General features: G+C 34.7%; 1 protein-coding gene across 4 annotated transcripts in view; it reads left to right on the top strand.

Moving 5' to 3' along the window:
• AP3S1 (adaptor related protein complex 3 subunit sigma 1) overlaps positions 1-23,927 on the top strand; it is a 77,311-nt gene extending 53,384 nt beyond the window's left edge. The window contains exons 4-7 of one of the 4 annotated variants that reach the window (XM_017888993.1): positions 5,447-5,518; positions 12,548-12,655; positions 16,700-16,740; positions 21,937-22,744. In XM_017888993.1, coding sequence (XP_017744482.1) covers positions 5,447-5,518; positions 12,548-12,655; positions 16,700-16,735 — 216 coding nt within the window. In that variant the 3' untranslated portion in view covers positions 16,736-16,740; positions 21,937-22,744. Of the gene's footprint in view, positions 1-5,446; positions 5,519-12,547; positions 12,656-16,699; positions 18,980-21,936; positions 22,745-23,205 lie in introns of those variants that run through there. The other 3 variants (XM_017888990.1, XM_017888992.1, XM_017888991.1) reach the window with 3 other exon arrangements.
• Positions 23,928-25,292: the final 1,365 nt, after the last annotated feature.

Here is a 25,292-nt window from a genome sequence, read left to right as displayed (position 1 = left end):
ATACATACGACAAAAGACTGTAGCTAGAATATATAAAGAATTCCTATACATCAATAAGAAAACACAGACCACTTTAATCCCAGCTACTCAGGTGTCTGAGGTAGAAAGATTGCTTGAGCCCAGGAGTTTGAGACCAGCCTGGGCAACATAGTGAGACCATATTTAAGAAAAAATAATGATAAAAAGACCAATAGAAAATGAACAGAAATCTTGAACAGGCATTATGAAAATGGATATCTAAATGGGTAATACAGATGAAATGGTACACAGTCATATATCAGAGAAGTACAAATTAATATCATCATATACCACCACACACCCTTGAGTACAGTTAAAGTTAAAAGATGGGTAACATAAGGTGGTGACAAGGCTATAGAACTGCAGAAACTCTCATATACTGCTGTTTAAAGTCTAAGTGTGCATAATTGTTTTGAAAGTCTATTTGGCACTATATACTAAAGCTTAACCTACGCGACTCTTTGACCTAGCAGTTCTATTCCGAGTATACAATCAGTAGCTGTGTGTATATATATATATATATATATATGTTCACCAAAAGATGTGTAAGAAATGTTCCTAACAGTACTAATTGTAATGGCACCATACTGGAAACAACCCAAATTTATATCACCAGTAGAATGGACACATTGTGATATTCTAATTCAATGGCATACTCTACAACTAAGAATGATTAGCTGTTGTATTATGTAATAACCTGAATAAATCTCACAAAGATAATAATGAAGAAGCCACTCACAAAAGAGCATATATCCTATGATTTCATTTTAATATGGTTCAGACATAGATAAAATGTATTCATAGTGTTAGAAAGTAGGGTATTGGTTACCTTTGATGGTTGATAGTGACTGATGGACTCTGAGAAGGCTTCTATAATGCTGGTAATGTTAAAACATGATTTGAGTGTTGATTATACAGAAAATTTATGTTATATGTTATGATTTTTGTACTTTTCTGTGTGTATGTTACACTTAAGTAAAAATTTAAGCAGCGGGTAGAACTTCAATGGCTTTATTTTCCATAACTTTTAACTATGGTTTTCTAAATAAATATTCAAATGATTTCTAAGTTAAAGACTATTTTCGAAGTAAATATTTTCTTCTTTCTCAATGGAAATGTCACCAGTAACTTGAGTTGTTTCCGGAGCCCTGGTATCATCCCAGGCTGTCTAGTTTCTTTAAGCAGATGTGCCTATTAATAGGGGTCTAAAGCAAAACAGTAAGAAAAAGAACTTTCTCAACTATTTCATCAGGGCTGCCCTGGTAACAGCGAGAATTTTCCTCTTTTCACTCCTATTATTACTTGCTCCAAAAAGTTAGTATTTGTTCATTGCTTGCCTGTGTTCAAGCAGCATTACCCCATTCAGTCCTCATAACAGGAGTCTGTTGTATCAAAGAGGAAAAATGTATCTGAATTAGTTAGAATGAATAAAGTCATTTCAGGTACCATGTCACCAAGGCCTTGAGGAGAAATAAATAAAGTTGGGAGTTTAGGTGGATACTAAATGATACTAATTTTTTACCTACCAAAAAATTAAACTAAAATCTCACTTGTGGCTGACCTGTTGTAAAAGGAAAATACAAGATGGTTTTTCGCCTCTACCGCCACAGTCACTCAGTACAATACATCTGACACCAGATGTGTGGGAGTTTGTTCCCCACACACCAAGCAGTTCTCCTGCTAGGTGTCCTATAATTCAGTGCTGACAGTGTCTGCATGGGGATAGTATCAGATCCCATGACACAGTCCCACAAGGCTGCCCCCACTTCAGATGCCAGTTGCAAGTAGTAGGTTGTGACCTGTACTTCTGATTGAGTGATGGTGAATTGGGATTCTTGTGACCCCCCTCCTCAGTTCAATTAATTTCCCAGAGCACTTTACAGAACTCAGGGAAACACATTTACCCACTTATTATAAATTATAAAGAATACTACAAAGGATACAGATGGATGGGACCCTCATGGAGAACCTCTGCTAGGGCAGTGTGGAAGGGAAATGTGGGGTCAGAGCCCCCACGCAGAGTCCGTACTGGGGCACTGCCTTGTGGAGCTGTGAGAAGAGGGCGGTCATCCTCCAGACCCCAGAATGATAGATCCACTGACAGCTTGCACTGTGTGCCTGGAAAAGCCATAGACACTCACCACCAGCCTGTGAAAGCAGCCAGGAGGGAGGCTGTACCCTGCAAAGCCACAGGGTTGGAGCTGCCCAAGGCCGTGGGAGCCCACCTCTTGCGTCAGTGTGACCTGGGTGTGAGATATGGAGTCAAAGGAGATCATTTTGGAGCTTTAAGATTTGACTCCCCCACTGGATTTCAGACTTGCATGCACCCTAATAATTCAACCAAAAAATGGGCAAAAGATTTGAATAGACATTTCTCAAAAGAAGACATACAAATGCCAAACAGGCACGTGAAAAGGTGCTCAACATCATTGATCATCAGAGAAATGTAAATCAAAACTGCAGTGAGATATCATCTCATCCCAGTTAAAATGTCTTATATGCAAAGTCAGGCAATAATAAATGCTGGCACGGTCGTGGAGAAAAGGGAACCCTTGTACACTTGGTGAGAACGTAAATTAGCACAACCACCATGGGGAGCAGTTTGGAGGTTCCTCAAAAAACTAAAAATAGAGCTACCATAGGATCCAGCTCACTGCTGGGTATATATTCAAAAGAAAAGAAATCAGTATATCAAAGAGATGTCTGCACTCCCATATTTGTTGCAGCTCTGTGTAGAATATCCAAGATTTGGAAGCAGCCTAAGTGTTCACCAGCAGATGAATACACATGGAGTACTAGCAAAAAGAATGATATTGTCATTTGCAACAACATGGATGGATAGAACTGGAGATCATTATGTTAAGTGAAAGAAGCCAGACACAGAAAGACAAATATCGTATGTTCTTACTTAATTTTAGGATCTAAAAATCAAAACAATTGAAGTCATGGACATAGAGAGTGGAAGGATGGTTACTAGAGACTTGGAAGGGTAGTGGGGGGTTGGAGAAAGGTGGAGATGATTAATGGATACAAAAAAATAGAATGAATAAGACCTACTATTTGATAGCTCAATATGGTGATTATAGTCAATGATCATTGAATTGTACATTCAAAAATAAGTAAAAATGTATAATTGGATTGTTTGTAGCACAAAGGATAAATGCTTGAGGGAATGGATACCCCATATTCCTTGAAGTGATTATTGTGCATTGCATGCCTATACCCCACAGATCAAAACATCTCATGTACCCCACAGATATATATACCTACTGTGTACCCACAGAAATTAAAATAAATTATAGCTAGACAAAATTAACTGTATATATTAACTATAATAATTTTGTTGTCACCTCCTTGTGGTGAGGTCAAGTGTTTTGAGTATCTGCTTAAATTGCTATGTCCTGCTAATTGCTATGTTCCCATGAGCAAAAAGTAATCTCTCCTGGTTCTTAGGTATTTTTCATCATGTTTACTCAATATCGTAATCCTTGAATAACACCATGGTAACTCCCATACCAAGTGCCACTAGTGATGGTAGAAGTGCCCCCAAGAAGCAGAGAATGTCATGACATTACCAGCAAAAGTTGAATCACTTGGTATGTACCTTAAATTGAGATCTGCAGCTGTGGTTGCTTTCCATTTCAAGATAAGTGGATCCAGCATACAGACCGTTGAACAGCAAGAAAAGGAGATTTTTGGGAAATTTCATGAAGTTGTACCCCAGCAGGCATGAAAACGTTATTTCACATATTTTGTGAAATATGAAATATGTGTTGATTAACTATGTCATTGGTAAGGCTTCCATCAACAGTAAACTATTAGTAGATTTGGGGAAGTCAAAGTTATGCATGGATTTTCAGCTGCCTAGAGGGTTGGAGTCCCAAACTCTATGTTGTTCAAGGATGAACTGTAGTTACATGTCCACTTAACCATCTAACATTGATGCCAGGAAGGAACCTTGGATTGTGGATGTGTAGAAAGGTGCCCTACGTAGGAGCAACTATAGCAAGAAGCCTCTTGTTTACATTTTACTTCTTTCCCCATAGGATCACCTGTGAATAGTGGGATGACTATTCATTTCAATAAACTAGGGATAGTCCTGGTTTATAGCTGTTGTTCCAGGCTGTTATTACATTATGATAATATTGCATCCTATTATATAATTTAGTATTAATAGCTGTTTCTTTTTACTTTTAATACTACCCCGTTTGGGATGATAAATTGTATGGTCACTTTATTTGAAATTACCACTGAAAGGGGTGGTGAGAATAGAAATGGGAATAGAATAGTTGGTGACAACTATGCAGTGTGGAATTTAAGAGACTGATTTTTGAAGGTTTGCATCAGGAATCATCAAGACCATCTCAATCATTTACTGGGATGCACTGGACTCAGAAGTTGCTATATTCATGCTATAGTTTATTATAGTGAAAGGATACAGAGTAAAGTCAGCAAAGGCACATGGGATGAAGTCTGGAAGACTCCAGTTGCAAGCTGTCAGGTGTTCCTTTCTACTGGAGTTACACAGGACATGTTTAATTTCCCCCAAAATATGTGATAATGTGTACAGAGTATTCCCAACCAGGGAAGTTTACCCTGGGGGTCAGTCACATAGGTATGTCATGCCTGCATGACTGACCTTGGCTACTTAAGCTTCAGATCCTCAGAGAAAAAACTTATATTCACTGTAAATCAACATTATTAACATAAAGTACCTGCTCATACTGGTACAGCATGGCCCAAGACCTCCAGCACACGAAAACACTCTAATCGCACAACTTTCTGAAAGGTCGGAGCTTAGTTCTCAGGAGCTGGCCAAGGGATAGTCCTGAAAACAGTCCATTTATGGGAATGTGCAGGTTTGAACAATGCAAGTTTGCTGAGATGACTCTTTTCCACACGAGGTCATGCAAGTTACTCAGTTTAGAGTTTCTACCCAGGTAAGTCTGATTCCAAAGTCTGTGTTTTTTCCATAAGTAGTTTTTAGTGGTCTTTTATACTGATTTGATAATTAAAAGTTACTGGCTACATTAGATATAGTAGGGAGTTGGACTGTGCCTCACCTCTCTTGATAGATATTTCCTAATGAGCTTTCTTCCCCTACTCATGTCAAAATAAGGAGACTTAGTTGAGTATTTTTAAGTGATTTTGTAAGAAATGGTGCTAAGACTTTCTAGTTTTAGTGGTTTTCAAAAAAAGTTTACTTTGTTTTCTATATTTACATATTGAAAAGTAGTTTATCTGTAGTTAAACTTGGTATTTTAGGACTCTATTCTTTTCTACTTTTTTTGCATTTAATACAATTTTAGTTTGAAAAGATAAATGTATAATACAAAATTTTAGTTCATAATTAAGAATTGCCTTCCTTATAGATAACAGGTTTGAATAAATTTAAACAGTTCTCAAAACCGTTTTTCTTTTTCCATAGGTATTTGTGGAAACATTAGACAAATGTTTTGAAAATGTCTGTGAACTGGATTTGATTTTCCATGTAGACAAGGTACTATTTCTATTGTCACATCTAAGCTTTTTTAAAAAAACATTAACTTATAATTGTCATAGCAAAAGTGGCTTTAATGAATAATTCTATTTTTTTCTTTTATTTTATTCTTTTATTATTCAGTTCATAAATGGCTTTTACTATGAGCCAGGCTTTGTGCTTGGTGGAGAAGATTCAGCTCCTTCCTTACAGGAGTTCACATCTAAGGGCGGAAACAGTGGCATTAACAAATAATAATAGTATGGACAGGATGTTAATGGGGACACAGCTGACCCACTTACCTCTCCCTAGGAGACTGTGAAGGGGGAAATTACATTTAAACTGGATTTTTAAGGGATTAGTAGATATTTCATACATAGAAAAGGAGAGGATGGTCCTACTGGCAGAGATACAACATATAGGCCTTTTTGTGAGGAGGGACTGATATTGATCAACAGTCCTAATTTAAAAGAACCATTAATGCCATGCCTTTGAACTTTATTGTGAGGCAATTTAATGTTTTTAAACAGGATTTTACTGACATTATTATTGCTTTGTTTGTATATTTTTTTGATAGAATGATTTTTTCTTGTGTTATGGAGATTGGATTGATAGGTTGAGAAATTAAACACAGGGAAGTCAATTAAGAGTTTACTGCAGTAGTCCAGAAAGAAATGACTAAGACACTACCATGAGGTTTGAAAGAAGGTAAAACACTAAGATGAGGTTTGGGAGAAGGTAGAAGTGATAGGATTTGATGGCTTATTGAAAGCTGGAGGTGAGAGAAAGAATGACAGATTTCTACCAGTATTGGTAGATATTTGTGACACGGAACTTAGGAGGAAGAGATTCCACTTGCACTATGTGCGGATTTTATTCTGTATTAAGTTTGTATAATCTAAGAGATTCTTTATGAGTGATTCAACTATTGAATAAGATAGTCTGAAAATTTTAGCAAAAAAAAAATGCAGTGTGATTTTTAAAAATTGGCTTTATTGAGGCATAATTTACAGGTGTTAAAAGTCAACAAGTTTAAGCTTACCAAACTAAGATTTGACAAGTGTGTATAGTACATGTAACCAGCATCACAATCAAAGTACAAGGAATGAATTTCATTATTTGTGAATGTCAAAAAAATACTTTTCTCTTTAGCCAATATTCTAGATCATATCTCTCATTTACCAAGTGATTTGATTTTATAAATTAATTCACTTTGGACAGAGTACTTAAACATGATATGTTTATGAGTCTGTTTTTAGTGTTCTGCTATTTTTCTCTAATTACTATGTCTAATGCTTTTAACACTTAAAAGACTTGTTATTTTAGTCATTAGGGTTCACAATATTCAAAATTATGTTTTGAAGACCAGGTGCAGGTGCTCATGTCTGTAATCCCGGTACTTTGGGAGGCTGAGGCCAGAGGATTGCTTAAGCCCAGGAGTTTAAGGCCATCCTGGGCAAAATGGCAAAACCCAGTCTCTACAAAAAATACAAAAATTAGCCAGGTGTGGTGTTACGCGACTGTAGTCCTAGCTGGTTGGGAGGCTAAGGAGGGAGGATCACCTGAGCCCGGGGAGGTTGAGGCTGCAGTGAGCCATGATTGTGCCACTGAACTTCAGCCTGGGTGACAGAGTGAGACCCTGTCTCAAAAAAGAAAAAAATTTCTGGTTTGGTACATGGTTAAAATTTTTAGAAAGCTTTGTTTTAAAATGACTGCTGAGAGGTCATCATTAGCTTATATAAATACATTTACCATCTTTTAAGAAAATTGAGGACTCTGTTGTGAAATGTGGTGGTAAGAGTAAGGTTCTTGTATTTTTTTACTAGAGAAAGAGAATAAAAATTTTGAAGAAAATTAAGCTGTACTCATCTGCAACTTCCATACATGATACAAAATGTTTTAAAACTTTTATTTCTCATAAGTATGCATTCATTTTAGAAAATCAGAAAATACAGATGAGAAAAATATGTGAAAATCATCCCTATCCCAGAGATTGCCTAGTGTTAACATTTTAGAATACATATAGTTCTTGATTTTACATCTTTAAAACAAATAATCTTTAAACAAATACATCTTTAAAACAATGAAGATGGAATCATACAATATGTATTTTGTGTAGCCTGTTCATTTTACACAACACTATATCACTATTTTAGAACCTGCCAAAATTAACTGTCTCTCTTTTCTCTGGGCTAAGATCTTGTTTTATTTTTTCAAGGCAAGGAGACAAAAGTTTTAGGATACCAAGAGTCAGAGATCAAATAAGTATTTCCTTTCTGTTCTCCAAGACAATGCTAACTTTGCTTTCAGCACTTTGATGAAAATTATTTTCAACTTAAAAATATATATATTTATTTTTAAATTTCAACTTTTAAGCCGCTCTGGACTTTCCAGCAGTAGGAATCTTCTGACTGACTCAGCTCACATTTTCTTTTCTTTTTTTTTTTTTGAGACGGAGTCTCTGTCTGTCGCCCAGGTTGGACTGCAGTGGCGCGATCTCAGCTCACTGCAAGCTCCACCTCCCCCAGTTCACCGCCATTTCCTGCCTCAGCCTCCCCAGTAGCTGGGACTACAGTGCGCCGCCACCACCACCTGGGCTAATTTTTTTTTTTTTTTTTTTTTTTTTAGTAGAGATGGGATTTCACAGTGTTAGTCAGGATGGTCTTGATCTCCTGACCTCGTGATCCACCCGACTCAAGCCCTCCCAAAGTGCTGGTGCTGGGATTACAGGCGTGAGCCACCGCGCCCAGTCACGGCTCACATTTTCTTAAAGGCAAGACAGAGAGGTTTGCACACAACCCTCAGACTGCTTCTGGGTCACAACTGAGTAGATGAAAAGAGAAAGTTACAGAGAATACCCCTTTTGTTATCAGTCAGGCTGAGTTAATTTGCGCTGCAGTAGCAAACATGAAAATGTTATAACCCCTTGACACAAAAAAGGGTTGTTTCCTATTCACGCAGCATTTTTATCGCATTCCACATGCTGTCGTTTTGGGATCCATGGTAACAGAGCTGCCACTATCCAGGACATTGTTAGTTTCTATGTCAGAGAGAAAAAAGTTTTCATTGGGTAAATTTATCTGCTTTTCAAGGTATCACAGATGATAATTGTACCAAATATTTTGCCACTACAAACATGCATCAGTAACTTCCTAGCCTCAAATATAAGTTTCCATGTGGCCAGCCGTCCAACCTGTAAACCACTGTCACACATTTTCTTTTATTGTGGTTGTTACCAGTTTCTTTTTATAAATCTTTACATGCTAATAGCTGTATCAATCACATAGGCTAGTGTGGTCACCCTGAAGCAGTGGGACAGACCCGCCCCTACTCACAATTGGTTTGGATGTAGAGACTAACAATGTCACAAGTGCCCTAAGAGGTTTGGAAAAGGTTTATTACTCACATAATGAGGCTTTCTGGAGAAAGCAGAGAACAACACCGGGCTTGGGTTTTCTGGTGGTTTGGTGGTGGGAATGGGGTGAGGATTTCTGCATGTGGGCCAGGTCTTAGCTAGTCTGAACTTTCCACTAGTGTAAAGGAAGGAGCACCCAGACCTTAACAGCTTGCCCAGATATGAAGCAGAAGAGGAATGGGGACTGGCAGAACTTGAAGGCTGTGAGCAGAGAAACATCAAAAACGGAGTCAGACCCTTTATCACGTGCAGCTAAGTTATGCTGTGTATTACCCCTAAAACCCTAAAATAGGAATAATTCAGTTTGTTTCTTACTTAGACTACATGTTTATTGTGGAGTTGCTGGGAGGAGCTGCTGAGTTATCCTCCCATTTCCTGTATGGTATGAGTTCAATTGGGTGGCCCCGTGTTGTTGCCCGTATTGGAACAAAGCATCTAAATCCAAGGCAAAATGAGACAGCTAAAGATTCTGTGCAGGGCTTGATTTGGAGGATGTATGATTTTGATAATGACAGCTATTAATATACTCTGTTCTCCTCTCTGCATTCCCCCACTTGCCTCCACAAGTGATTAGTGTAGAGATCTGACTGGAGGCCCAAGTGTCTTTCCTACCCTTGAGGCTGAGAGAATGAAGACTTAAGAGCAGAGTGTTTTCCTCCAACCTGGTCCCTCTTGAGGATTTTGATAGCCTGGTCTTTAACCACAGGCACAGAATGAAAAACTCCTTTTACTTTCACCAAATAAAGGAGCTAGTCATTCATAACATCTTGGAGGCCAGCCCTGAGCACAGTAAGCCAATAGGAAAAAAAAGCACTGCCATCTGAACAAGAGAGATGGACACATTGAACAATCAGAAATGACACTCCATGGAAAAGAACTACTGGAGAAGATAGAGTAACACTTGAGATTTTACTATTTTAAAATTTATTTATTTTGGTATGATTGGGGTCTTGCTGTGTTACCCAGGCTGGTCTTGAACTCCTGGCCTCAAGTGATCCTCCTACCTTGGCCTCCCAAAGCATTGGGATTGCAGATGTGAGCCACTACCTGGCCTCACTTGAAATTTTAAAATGATTTAAAAAGTACTTAAGATTTGGAAAAGTCTTCTTGAGCTTGAAAAGAGTTTTTCAGACTGAAAAGTTTTAAAGACGGGGGTCACAATTGAGGCTTGAATTAAAGGTAGAAGATCAAGTGTAGGAAATAATCTCAAAGCATAAGACTGAAATACAGAAAATATGAAGAAGATAAGAGACTTTGAAGGATGCATTTAACATGTGTTATACAAGTACTTGGAGGGTCATATCCAATTGAGAGAAAAAAGAATGAGGAATAATTAAAGTATTTTAGTAGGAAAACAAGGTCTCAGTGATCTAGAAAGACTTGATATTTGTTTTATAAATAATAATAAAGTCATTTAAGAGGGAGAGATATTTATTAATGGGAAGTATAAGCACAGAGAGTCTCATATTTAAAAGGAAGAGAATAGTGTAATAAAATTAGATCAAACTAACAAATATTGGGAGAAAAGAGAAAGTATAATTAAAGGTAGAAATAATATTCAATACACTAAAAGTACACATTGGATGAAATAATTCATTGAAGACAAATGGATTTAAATAAAAGGCACAGTTTATATAGGAAAGGCAGATACATTCTAGAGTGTTTTTTTTTTATATTTACAGTTTATATAGGAAAGGCAGATACATTCTAGAGTGTTTTTTTTTATATTTACAGTTTATATAGGAAAGGCAGATACATTCTAGAGTGTTGTTTTTTTATATTTACAGTTTATACAGGAAAGGCAGATAAATTCTAGAGTGTTTTTTTTTTTTATATTTACAGTTTATATAGGAAAGGCAGATACATTCTAGAGTGTTGTTTTTTTATATTTACCAATTTTCATAACTGGTTGCTTTTCTAATATCTACCAAAAAAGATCATTTAAGTTTTTTAGTATCCTATGACATAAAAATTTTAATGTATTTGATTTAAGTCAATTGCAGACATTATTTTCTTTTATGTTCAAGTTGCCCATCTTTCTAGGAGCCCTGATTCCTTTGTGCTGGAGATAGTATATAGTAACCACAGTCTAGAGGTGCTCATAATGATGAAGCTGCTCATTGTTTCTTGGCCTTTTCAATGAACAGAGCATCTTATATATTTTCTGCTCCAGCCCTTAAGTCAGCCATTTCTCCAAGGGATCCTGGCTTCTTTCAGTGGAGAGTGATGTTTAGAAATGACGATTTGGGCACTGTGTTTGCTCATTGTTGCTGGGGTGACATGACTCCTGGTTCTTAGTGAACTGAACTGGGAAATAGATGTGTGTATACACACACAGCTGTTTCTAGATCTTGATATGTATATTAAAAATCATTGACCACTTCTTAATACCTCAGAATCTAGTACAATACTATAGAATTTCTTCTGGCTTTCTCATTTTCCATATTTGCAACTTGCTTCTCTGACAGAGATCAGTGAGAGATCTCATTATACAAATATATGTCTAATAATTAATGTTGATTCACTGTTTTAAATTTTTATATTTTTGTTCGTTTGCTCTTACCAATACAGTTTCATTTGTCACCAGTCTCTTTTATGGTTTTCCTAACTTAATTTCTCATTCTTTCCTGACTCTAACTTTCAATTCTTTATTTTCTTGCAGAACTGCAAAAATTAACGTATATAATATGTTCTCATTTGTGTAAATTAGATATGCATGTACACACGTATAACAAGTATGTGCACAGCAAGTTTTCTAGGATACCTAAGATATAGCTGACTGATTAGCTTTGGATAAAGGGACCTAATAACGGATGCAGAGTGGTAATAAGTGGTAGAGTCAGTATTCATGCTTATCTAATTTTGGAGTCTCCATTTCTAACCTTACCACATTATTTTAATATATATATATATAGCAGAGTAGATTCTTCTGTGAAATGTAATTCAGCTCTGAATTGTTGATTTTTTTGATCCAATAATACCTTATGAAAAGACATGAAGTTATATTTTTACTCCCCAACAGAAGACACCATTTTTAGTCATTATAAGATGTATTTATGAGAGGAAATCTGAGTATTACATGTGTAGAGGATTTGGGGTAAAAGCACTATTAAAGTACCCGCAATTTTAAAAATTCTACCTTTTTCCAATCTAGAACCTGTTAGGAGTACTGTACTACGTTGCTTCATTAAGTACAATGAGTGTAAAATAACAACCTAATTATTGTTGGCTAAGAATCTGGCATAAAAGACCCTTATAAATCATATTTTAGTATTAAATTTGACATAATAATAATAAGAATGGTAGTTAATATTTACTAGTCATTTACTTTGTTTTGAGTACTGCGTTGGATTACCTTATTCCTTTCAACAGTCCTATGAAGCTAGTACTATTGTTTTTGTTTTATAGCCTATTAAGCTCATTAACTTAATGTTTTATAGCCTATTAACTTAAGGGGATTATATAACTGCCTAGGACTTCACAGTAGTGATGAAAGTGGATTATGAGCCCTTACTCCAAGTTGTTTTTACCGCTCATACATTTAATATAGACGAAGTGGTGTTTGAAACAAAAAGTGAATCATGAAACTTCTTTTTAGTTTTCTTTATGGGTATATGTTCTTTTATTTCCTTTAGGTTCACAATATTCTTGCAGAAATGGTGATGGGGGGAATGGTATTGGAGACAAACATGAATGAGATTGTTACACAGATTGATGCACAAAATAAGCTGGAAAAATCTGAGGTAAGAATGGAAAATGCTGTAGTTAAGAAAGGTTCTAAGCATGATGACAGATTACGCATGATTTGTAGCTTTCACTGTTTGTCCTTCAGTATCACCCTTTAGGTTCAGCAGTTATGCTTATTCAGTTTTTTAAAAATTGGATATACACATATTAGTATGCTAAAGGTTCTGTGACTATTATCTACCAAACAGCTTTGTGTATTCTTCTTTAGCCACGGTCCTAGCTGCCTTGGGTAATAAGCACATTTCCAAATCTTATTGCTTAAAAGAATTATCTGAATAATGGAATCTAATATCTGCTTTGTAAAACATCAGTCAGTAATTATTAAGGAAGTCTTAGAACTAATATTTTAAAGATATATAAATTTTGTGTTACAAAACTACTTCTGGAAAGGGCAAGGACAGGAAATGGAATTCTTATAAGGAAGTAAGTAATGTTTCAAGTTATAAATAAATGCCTAGCATGTTTGAGTTCACATTCAAAAAAGAAATTCAATACCTTAATCTTTTAATTCTAGACCTTTTCCTAAGATTTCACTGACAAGTTAGTTAAGTCACATATTTTAGACATTGGTACATATATATCCATGGTTTTTATTGCATTCTATAGGATTGGTTTGTTATACTTAGCTAACTTTCTGCTGTTACATTCAACCTTAGATTGGATAAATGAGGAACAACCAGCACTTTAGCATTGTATAAAACCCCACTTCAGGATTTTAGTGACTCTTCCCTCAAGCACTAGTCTGAATATCAGTAGCAGGTGCTGTAGCTGAGCCGCCTGGGTTCACATTATTTGGGTTGTTTATTACCCTAGCAGAGGTTTAGAAAGATCAATAGTTTTATCACTTGAGGTCAGGAGTTCAAGACTGGCCTGGCCAACATGGTGAAACCCTGTCTCTACAAAAAAAAAAAAAAAAAAAATTAGCTGGGCATGTAGAGCGCACCTGTAATCCCAGCTACTCGGGAGGCTGAAGCACAAGAATCACTTGAACCCCGGAAATGGAGGTTGCAGTGAGCCAAGATCACGTCACTGCACTCCTGGGCGACAGAGTGAAACTTCATCTCAAAAAAAAAAATCAATAATTTTTTGATATCTCATTCAGCACCCAGCTGGTTTGAGGATACTCTTACATTTGGTATTTTCAGTCATAACTCAGATTGGAAAAAACAGACTTTATTTATAATTATTAGTGTTAAGCTCAGATGTTCTGTTGATTTAAAGTAAATATTACTATGAAAACATCAAGGTATTAAAATACACTGGCATTAATTTACAACAGGTGAGTTCTGAAAATTTATCTTGTTGACGTTTTAAAGGATCAGTTTAACTCAATTCTGTGCCCATTTTAATTGAAGAAAATGCAGAATGAAGAATAAATTTGAAATCTAGAAACANTTGGAAAAAACAGACTTTATTTATAATTATTAGTGTTAAGCTCAGATGTTCTGTTGATTTAAAGTAAATATTACTATGAAAACATCAAGGTATTAAAAATACACTGGCATTAATTTACAACAGGTGAGTTCTGAAAAATTTATCTTGTTGACGTTTTAAAGGATCAGTTTAACTCAATTCTGTGCCCATTTTAATTGAAGAAAATGCAGAATGAAGAATAAATTTGAAATCTAGAAACAGTTGAAGCTTTCTTATAAAAACATTTTCCAATATTCTCTTTTAAATTTAAAATAGTCTTGCATTTTTATCTCAATTTCCCATTCCTGTTGGTTTCCCAAAGGATAAGTTTATAATGGTGATTTAGAGCTAAGATTCTCTTAAGTAACTATATATTTTGTTTGTCCTATAGCCAATTTCTAAAATATTGGCTTTTGAAAGTGGAAAACATAAATTAGGTTAATAGAGAAAATTTTGTTTTGGGACAAGGAAAAAGACTCATAATTTAATTTAGTATAACTGACTTGCAATATATTATTTAGTAAAGAAAAGATTACTGTAAACCCTGAGCTATTGCTTTTAAAGTTTTAAAAGAACTTAAAATTTATGTGTCATTTGTTAAACATTGCTTTGCAAAACTGTATGGTTATAGATTTTAAATGCCAAGGGACAAACAGTGATGCAGTCCTTTAATAACTGGTATAATGAATGAGTATCTAGTAATTTGTGAATTCTGTATAATCGTCTATTAAAAATATGACCAGTTGTCTGGAATTTTCACCTTTCCAGGTACTTAACTCCCTTTCATTGGTGGTGGTCCTTCTTTTTCTTCTGCTACTTAACACATTTATGCCTAGTGTTCCATTATTGGAATGCTAAGCTTGTGGGAGTTATTTGTATCCTACTGTTCAAGGTCATCCCCAAGGTCTGATTTTTCACAAAAAAAAGTTTGCAACCTCCAGCATAAATGGGTTAATGTGCTATATTGACGAAAGCCATGAAGGACCTGTAATTATCACATAATGGGTGTTTGCTGTTTGATTGCTGAATAAAACTTCATTAATAAGGCAATTTTTCTTATCTATAAAGAGCAGTAAAATGTAATTTACATTTCAGTGGGAATAGTTATAAGAATACTGTAACTTAAAATCCATTCACAGAAATAATGCTATTTAAAATAGTTTAGAATACTGGTGATTACTTCTATTTTTCATTCCCTGATCATCTTGCATCATACATAATTGTTATCTGGTACCAAATTAGTTTCTCTTTTTTTGTCTTTTACAAGAACGTATGTTTTAAGTTTGATTGGAGATAAACCACAAAATTATATATTTTCTATACATGTAATGTCTGGTAATATTTTAGTTATGAAATCGGATTTCAAATCAAAGTGAGGCCATTTAGTCCTGATCATCTTTTTAAAACAGCACTGAAAAGTATGATGACTAATTTTCAGTAGCTTTCATATATTTTAAGTATGTTTGAACGATGTCTAGCTTTATTCCAGAAACATTGAAATGTCAAAAGCTTTCCTATGTTTCATGTCCATGTTACTTCAATTGGTTAAATTTACCAGAGATATTACTCTGCAGAATAATCCAAAATTACTTGAAAGCAAAGTATAAACTTTTACTAATCTTCTTACTAAATTTCAGTTAAACTTTTTTATATAAGCACAAACTTAAAGACTTGTTTGACTGGCCACAGTGGCTCACACCTGTAATCCCAGCACTTTGGGAGGCCAAAGCAGGCAGATCACCTGAGGTCAGGAGTTTGAGACCAGCCTGGCAAACATGGTGAAACCCCGTCTCTACTAAAAATACAAAAAAAAAAAAAATTATCCGGGCATGGTGGTACTTGCCTGTAATCCCAGTTGCTCTGGAGCCTGAGACACAAGAATCGCCGAATCTGGGAGGCGGAGGTTGCCGTCAGCCGAGATTGCACTGCTGCACTCCAGCCTGGGTGACAGAGTAAGACTCCATCCCAAAAGCAAACACAAAAAAAGGCTCGTTTAAAATCGAGAATGTCATGATTGATGAAAAGAACTGGTTATCAATATTTTACATCATGTAAGTAATATTTTAGGAACATCATTTATCTTTAAAAATCATTCTGGGTATAATTGAAACACAGCTTTTTAAACATAACATGCATTTATCTAGGGGCCTTTGTCAGAAATCAAAGCTTTTATTATGTTGGTCTAAAGTTAGTACATTTCTGGTAATGGAAAAAAATGAATCAGTTTAATTCCCAATACCTAGACAGGTAGAGCAAAGCTCTCCCAGATCCTGAAAGAGAGAAGCAAAGATATACCCTGAATGTATTTCCATCTATTCTGTTTTGATAGAAAAATGGTTTACTGTAACATTGGAATATTGGGAGAGGAGGGTTTAAGCTGGGAGGTTGATGGGATTCGGGGGAAGTATAAGAGGCACTCAGGAACCTGCCTAAGAATGAAAGGACTCCCTGGGGGTGGAGGTAGAGGGGTGGGGTTGGGGAGATCTGTTAGCTTTTGTGTATTTCATGTTATTCTTAAGATGGATAAATGGGTCTGAATTTAGTCACTACTTTTTGAAAGTCAGTCCTCTTTTTTTTTTTCCGAACATCCTGATCTTTCTAGCTCTTTCCATTCTTCTCTCTTACAGACCTTTATCTTTCAGTCTCCCAGACAGGACAGGTAGACAAGGTATTGCTGACTTCCAGAAATATGTGCTATAACAAAGGGAAAGCAAAATGATGTCAAAGGCAATTAATTATTTAGGCCAGACTCAAAAATGCTTTGTGTCAATGAACCCATACAGTCCCTGTAGCCTATTTTCCATTCTAGTTTCTCCTTGTAGTTTCTTCATCCTTTATTGGACTTAGTGTATTTTACTAGTATATCATTGATGTCATGTTTGTTCTGTTTTGTCTGCCTGCCTTGTAAAAGGAAAGTTTAAATTTTTTTTAAACATTGTCATCTAACTGACAAATTGCATTTGCAGAAATGACAATTTACTTTGTGTATAAAAACGTAAAATTTATTTTGAGCATCATATAGCAGAACCAATCTTAATTTAACTCTCACAGATTTGTTTTTTTTCCATCTCTAAATTAGGATTCTAACATAAAATTGCCTGCTGGGTTTTGGAAGCTGTGAATTTAAAAACCAAAAGCTGAACCTTCAGAGTTTTGCATACAAAATGGGAAGCAGTGAAGGCTTAGAATAGTGACTGTTAAATAGTACTTTTTCCCCTCAAATGGTTTTCAGTTCCAAAGTCTTAACAGAATTGCTTTTACAGTTTTGACCTGCAGGTGCATATTAACAGTGGCCAACAGAAAGTAAGATCAGAAACCTTATAAAACTTGACTGTATTTCAAACTTGAATGCTCGAAAAATGGAATTAAATATATTGACCAAAATACAATGGGTTTTCATTGTAGCAAACCTTCTGACATCCAAACATGTCATAATCAGAATCAGTAAAAATACATTAATGTTTTAGTTAGTATTGATTTAAAACCCTGAATATTTTGCAAAGCATATTGGCAAATATTGGAAGTGTTTTAATAGACCTCTAGTTTTACAAAACTCATTTTTCTTCTGATATTTCCTGTATATTTTTTCACATCATAAATTAACTGTGTGAATTACTTTTTTAAAAGTTCCATGTATGTGGTGATGAGCAACTCTTTTGTGTAAAACTATGTAAGAAAAAGAAATGTTTATAAGGTCTCTGATTGAAAATTTCAAAATGAAAGTAATTTATTGAGTCCTATGGAGAAAAAAATACGTAAACTTATGAAGTTAGATTATGCACCTTACTAATTAGAAAAACACCAAGAATTGATGATTGTGGTGATATCACAAAGCATTGCCTTTTAGCCACTAAATTTTTACTTACTCTCTGGATGTGTTTGAGAAGTAGCAACATACAGGTGGCTTTATAGTATCTTATTTTGAGATTGTGGGCTATATCACAAAACTGGGGTACCATTTTTGGTCCCTCTATCCATGTTATTTTGTCCCTCATATAGAGAATACATAGTAGTCTTATTTTCACCATTGGGCAAAATTATTGCCAGTTTCTGTGTTACAGTATATAATTTATGTTAAAGTGCTATTTTCCAGCAAAGAACCACTAATCACCTGGGTCCATTAACTTTCATTACTAGAACTGTTAATGGGCCTTTAAAAAAAAAAAAAAAAAATCAAGTTTCTGTTTTCAAAGAGTAGAGACTAAGAAAAGTGGCTCGGTATTTTAATACCAATGTTGGACGGTCAGCTCATGAGTTGGTTCTGCCTCTCTACCTTGACATACACATTTGTCTTGTACTTGTAAAAAATTATGGTGAGAACCCTTGAGGTCACATGTAATGGTCAAAACTAGTAATAATAAATCCATGAAAATCATTAGTCTGCTCTCTTTTTTTCATGCAGGCAAATCCTATGTTTGATGTTAAAACTATAATTGAAGATAATCCGTACAAAATGACTAATAATTTGGAAGGTTTTTTAAATTTTTGAACATTCTAATTTTGTTAAAACTGTAAAACACCATAGTTATTACTCACTAGAGAATTGTCATGAGCATATCTAAATGTTTATAATTGCAATATTAAAGCACTGCCATTAAAGCAAAGAACAAGCCTATTATATATCCCCAGATTAAAAGTTATTCTACCTCATGTTGAAAAATTTTTTAAACTGTTGACATTGTCTTTTTTGCTCAAAAACATGCTTTCAAAATCTGCCATTATTTTGTTAATGATTTGGAGTCTGAAACCATTTAATACTGTGTTTATTAATGTTGGTGTTCTTTCACTTTGGTGCTAGGTCAAAATCATGAATGTGCATAGAGCAACTTCCAGCAGGAGGGGTGGGTAAAGGCTTTAATATGCACAAATTGTTCCAACTACCATCTTATTATGCTGTATTTCAAACTTGAAAAAAAAAAAGACATTTTAAGATGGTAGGATGATATTTTATGAAATAAATAACAAGATTATTACTTTCCTTTTCCCTTCAAGAAAGTTGATTGTTTATTGCATGAAGAAAAGGGAGCTTTCAGGGTCTTTGAAATATATTTTAGTAATGCTGCTTTTCAGTTTTGCTTGCACATATTTTGTTGATTTTGGGTCTGGCAATTTAAAACAAAATCAAAACAAATCATATCCATCCATTACTATCTTTGTGATTCAAGTGCTTGAAATTTCCAAGAGTATGTCTGTATAAGTCTTCTATCTGTTTGGCCTCATTTTGGTATATTTGCAGACTTCATTTTGTTTTCTTTCTCTTAATTCTGTTAATTTATTTAATCTCATGGGAGAGAAAACATGATCATTCTTTTATATACTGTACTTCATTCTTTCATCCAGTTCATATTCTTAACTGCTTTGGATTCGTATATTTGTTTTTATTGGTGTAGTCGCTGCAGTTTTACCTGCCATGGTGGTGCTCAAGTATAACATAGATGGAAGCAAGTTATTTCTCTAGTAGAATTTCATTCTTTTTATTTCTGCTGTGTGTCAACTATATAATCTTAAATCTTTAAGAACTATGTTGTGCTGTCAGAAATATCTTACTTTTACGTTTAAAAGTGTATTTACAGTAATCCCCTCTTATCTGTGTTGGATACATTCCAAAACACCCAATGGATGCCTGAAACTGTAGATACTACTGAACCTTATACATGCTATGTTTTTTCCTATACATACATACATACGATAAAATTTAATTTTTAAAATAGGCACAGTAAGAGATTAACAACTAATAATAAAAGAGAACAGTTATAAGAGTATAATGTAATAAAAGTCATGTGAGGCCAGGTGCACTGGCTCACGCCTGTAATACCAACACTTTAAGGGGCCAAGGCAGGAGATTTACTTGAGGCCAGGAGTTTGAGCCAGTCTGGGCAACACAGTGAGACCCTGTCTCTACAAAAAGATATGTATATTTTTTACATTAGCTAGGCATGGTGGGACACACTTACAGTTCTAACTATTCAGGAGACAGGTGGGAAGATCACTTGAGCCCAGGAGTTCAAGGCTGCAGTGAGCCATGATTTGCATCACTCACTCCACCCTGGGTGACAGAGTCAGACCCTGTCTCAAAAAAAAAAAAAAAAAAAAAGTTATGTGAGTAAGTCCTCTCTCTATCACAATATTGTACTGTACACACCTATTTTCAGACCACAGTTAACCATGGGTAAATGAAACCATGGAAAGTGAAATTGCGGGTAAGCGGGGACTACTGTACTGCTAACAAGTCAGGTAAACTTAATTTCTGTAAGTTTTAGCATTGAAAAGTTAAGTGTTAGTAAAAGTTACTTTGTTGCTTTGAATGTATCTTACTAGAAAAAAATATCTTAACCAAGATGAAAATTACTTCATACCTCTGTGTCAGCAAACTGATCCCCTAATGGAAAATTACTTTATGTTTTAATAAAAATGTTTTCAGGCATCACTTTCATGAATGTCTGAAAATGAAATTTGTTTTATAGCCATTCTGGTGTTGACTGAGTGACATAAAGTCTTTTTTTGCCCTAAATTTTCATATAGAAACATTGCTAGCTGGTTTAAACATCTACTTATTGATCGATTGTCATTATCATATTTTCTTCACATTTTATATTTTGCATAGTAATGATTTCTTTTTAAAATGTTAGTTTAATTAAAACTTAAAGTACATATTACAATTTTAAAATTTCCTACCATTTAAATTCATGGCATACTACACAAAAGTATTGAACATGCTTGAGAAATAATTTGATTCTCCTAATTCATTTGCATGTTCTGAATAGTTCCCATCTTTTGCATGTCTATGGCTTGCTGCTTATGTTTAGAAGAATTGTAGTTTGTTGTACTTAGAAACTTCTTTTGATTTTACATATTAAGCACAAGTATGCTATTTAAATCAATTGCTGTATTGACTTTATGTATTCTCGTTAGCAGCCAACAGTCGACACCATCTTTGGTCACAAAGATACAAGTCAGTCTAATGAAATTTAACAGGATGCGTTTTTTAATTTTTTTAATTTTTTTTTTTTTGCTTTAGCTGTTCATGGTACAGGGTATTATGGAAAAGAGAGCTTCATGTACATTTAATACTGAAAAAATTATGTTTACTATTTATAAGTGTAAACCATAGTGTCCAGTAAAATACACAGATACACAGAATTTCTCTTGCAATAGTAAAATCCCTTAATAATTAATGCCTTTTTAAATATTTATGCTCAAATATTTTGTCAATATTTTTCTATAGTCAATTCATCATTTGTCTTCTTTATGGAAATTCCAAAGTGAAAACAGTGGCAAATTGGTCTTTTAACTAGAAAAATTACAAAATCCTCCTGTCTAAAAAATGATACTACCTCCAGGACGTCTGCAATTTTGTAAATTTTTCTTCCTTAGTAGTCAACATACTTCCTGGTAAAACAAAGCCAAAAGATGGTAAACCTCTTTGAATTAGATTCTTCTTTGATCCCAACCCACTCTCAATTTTGGTAGCTAGACCTTTAACTTGGAATGGAATCAAATTAAAGACCCTTTCGAATATGATACATGCTGCCTTAATTATTATTTAGTTGTATCTCCAACATCTTTGGGGAGCAGGAAGGAAGGGGATAACAAAACTTCATTGCTTCAGGTAGGTATAAGTATAGAGGTCAATCACATTTTTAGTTGTACATCAAAAATAACTAACATCCATTAAATCATAAACATTCTCCAGCCTATTCAGTATTGAGTCGGGTATGGAGCTATTCATTTGTATGGCCCTTATTGCCTGTGTAGAATATACTTATTAATACTATTCTACTAATTTTTCTATGATTTCCAATTCTGAATTGATAATCCATGGCTTTTATTTCATTGCTTAACAATGTTTGTATCCTTTATTTAGCAAATAGTTTACACTGGCCTATTTTGTATCAGTCAAGATTTTTCTCAGGTAACAGCTTTATTATTATTTTTATTTTAATTAACAAAGGTAGGATTACATAAGAAAAGAAAACTAAAATTATGAAAAGGGACCTTAAAGCTAGTGTTTCTAATTTGATGGACATTGCCTTATATATAATCTAATCAAAGTGGAAGATTCGTTTTGTTGTCTATTTTGTACAAAATGATGCCACTGAACTCAGATGTCTTTGTTGACTTTGCTTTATTATATAGCCTGAATAAAAATTAATGAAATGTAATTGGTATATAAATTAAACCTTAAATATGAAGGCTGTTAATGTAGGTGAGAAAATGATATTTATACATTTTCTTTTATTTGTAAGCATATTTTCTTTTAAAATTATTTCACAAATTATAAATGTTCCTACTAATAGGAAAGCCAAGTATCATGCACTAATGGTACTTACTGGAAGTTTTAGAATTCATTTATCTATATTTACTACCTCTTGCTTTTATGCTCTTCTTTCTCTAAATTTGTGAACTGTAAGCTGAATATATGTTGCTCAATCTATGCCATATGACAAAATATTTTAATCATATTTTACTAATGCATCAAAGGGTTGTAATGATCCTCTTCTTGTAGTTTCATCTTTAAGCAGAACTATATTCTTTGGATTGAGGCTTTACTTAAAAGCCTATTTTTTGAATGTTCTAGAACTTTCTTAGAAGTTTAAAAGAGCCCCCACAATTTAAAAAACTAATTTTATTGTTTTAAAATGTTTTAAGGGTTTATCCCTAAGAAAAGAAATTAAACAAGCACTATCTATTACTTACAATTTTATTTCACAGCATATATTGATAATAAATGCCATTTTAAAAGCAAAAGAAAGTATATCATGATTGTTGCAAGAGATATTTAATAAGGAAACTAATGTAAATCATGCTTCATGCTATATGTCAGTTAAATCAAGATACAAGTGAAGATTTAGGTCTTATTGTGTGAATATTGTGTGGTAGTGCACATTAATTTGTATTTAAATCTTTACATTGTTACCATTGCATGTGTTCACTGTATTTTTTAATGTGTCACTGTTTTCTCTTTATAGATTAGTATTTCAAAGTAACCATTCCATACCAATTCAAACTACCATCTGGTCCCTAAGCTTGTTATATGAAAATCTTTTATCATTGTCTTCCATTGTAAGTGTTTTATGATGAGCTACACCTGAGTTGTACATTTTCTTTTTCTTTTATTTGCTTCTGTATACAGGCTGGCTTAGCGGGAGCTCCAGCCCGTGCTGTATCAGCTGTAAAGAATATGAATCTTCCTGAGATCCCAAGAAATATTAACATTGGTGACATCAGTATAAAAGTGCCAAACCTGCCCTCTTTTAAATAAAAATGTAAAAAGGCCACTCCCAGGTAAAATCCAGGGGGAAGAGTCATCTAAGTTTACCATGCAGTTGTTTACCAAAAATAGAGGAGGAGAGTCTTAACTTTTGCTCTTGGATTTAAGTCAAGGTACTGTATAGAAGTTGTGTAAAATCAGTATGAAAGTTCAATGTTGCTTTTCTTGCTCAGTGATTTTAAAGAAATTGAGTAGTTCCTATGTGATTTTTTTTTTTCTTTTCTAAACTGCATTCCTGTGCCCACCCACGGCATGCCTCTATGTATTAGCTACTACAGTGTTTTAAAACGTATTTCAGATATTTCTTTAATTATGTACAACCTAAAATGTTGGTGTTTTGTATGGATCACAAGTGCAGCATTCCTTAATTCCTTCTGCTATTTGTCACACAATTGTTATTTAAAGAACCAAGTATGTATTGCATGAAAACATTATGACTTTTTTCTCTTAGTTTAAATAAACTCCAAGGTAACTGGACTTCTAAAGCACCTTTCTGTTTTTGCCTGATACCTACTTTAGCAATAATTTTTTTTACAACTCTCTGACTCAACAAAGTAAATAAAAGTATATTTTATCACTATTAAGCAGCTGTTAATGTCGATTTATTTTATACTTATGTTTTTAATATTCAGAAACTCAGTAAATTATTCTGAAAATTATTTCACAAACCAGGAGCAGTCTGTCTTATGCATATTGTGCAAGATGAGATCTGGAGTGGGAGGCGACAGTCTTTCTAAAATGTATATTGAGAAAATGTAAAATCTTTTTTATACAAATAGCTTTAATGGTCTGTAGTTTGCTATAGAGATGTTTAATGGAACATGGCTTCAGTAGATGTAAGATAGATGGGCAGCCAGTAAAGACATTGCCTGCTCTGTACAACCAAAAGAAATCAAGAATGGATCATCAGGAGGCTGAGAGCAGCTGCTGCAATAAAAAGTCATGAACTCTTTTCTAGTGTCTGGTTCTGAGCCGGTTCTCAGATCCAGAACTCATTGATTAGCAGAAATGCTAAATCTCCAGGAGGAAGGACCCTGCACTACCATCCAAATGCGCAAGCTAATTATTTTCCCAGGACTTCCCCTAAAGGGACTTACTTGGGTAACTGTGCACTGGGTAATGGAAAACCCAATGTTTTAGGAATTACTGGGCACAGTTTCCAAGTTGCCATTGATTCCCAGGGACCAAGCATCGTCATCGCCCCTTCCCCCATTACACTGGGAACATATGAGGGTTAGGTAATACATTTAGTCCTGGCCCAGGTCTAGTTTATATTGAGTCTACAGGTCTACCTCCTGGTTATGATATTTTCCTTATCCTCGAATATATCTAACTGGTATGTGTTTGGTAAAACCTTGCAGTGGTTCCCTAGTCTGTGGGATAAGAGATACAGTAGAAAGGAATACTAAGTGGAATCTTTGAAACTGCCCCTACACCACTCTTAGCCAGGATAGTAAGAATTGTAACTTGGGGACAAGTGAAGAGATTAATGCCATGCTTAAAGACCTAAAAGGATTCAGGAATGGTGGTCTCCATCATGTTCCACGTAATTGAGCAGTCTACTCCCTACAGATGGATCCTAGAGGATGACAGCGGACTACTGCAAATTGGCCAGTTATAGCTGCTGTGGCAGATGTAGCATCTTTGTTAGGGCAGATTAATAAGGCTCTCAGATAGTTGGTATGTGGCCATTGATCTGGGAAATGCCTTCTTTCCCATCCCTTATAGGAGGAAAGTCTAGAAAGTTCACATTCACTTTGGATGCACAACAGTTAACTATAAATGTTTTTTTTTTTTTTTATTGGTAGATAATTTTTTTTTTTTTATTATTATACTTTAAGTTCTAGGGTACATGTGCATAACGTGCAGGTTTGTTACATATGTATACTTATGCCATGTTGGTGTGCTGCACCCATCAACTCGTCAGCACCCATCAATTCATCATTTAT

The sequence above is a fragment of the Rhinopithecus bieti genome, unplaced genomic scaffold (assembly GCF_001698545.2).
Source record: "Rhinopithecus bieti isolate Rb0 unplaced genomic scaffold, ASM169854v2 scaffold_18504, whole genome shotgun sequence".
NCBI lineage: Eukaryota > Metazoa > Chordata > Mammalia > Primates > Cercopithecidae > Rhinopithecus > Rhinopithecus bieti.
This window is presented reverse-complemented; position numbering and strand designations above follow the sequence as displayed.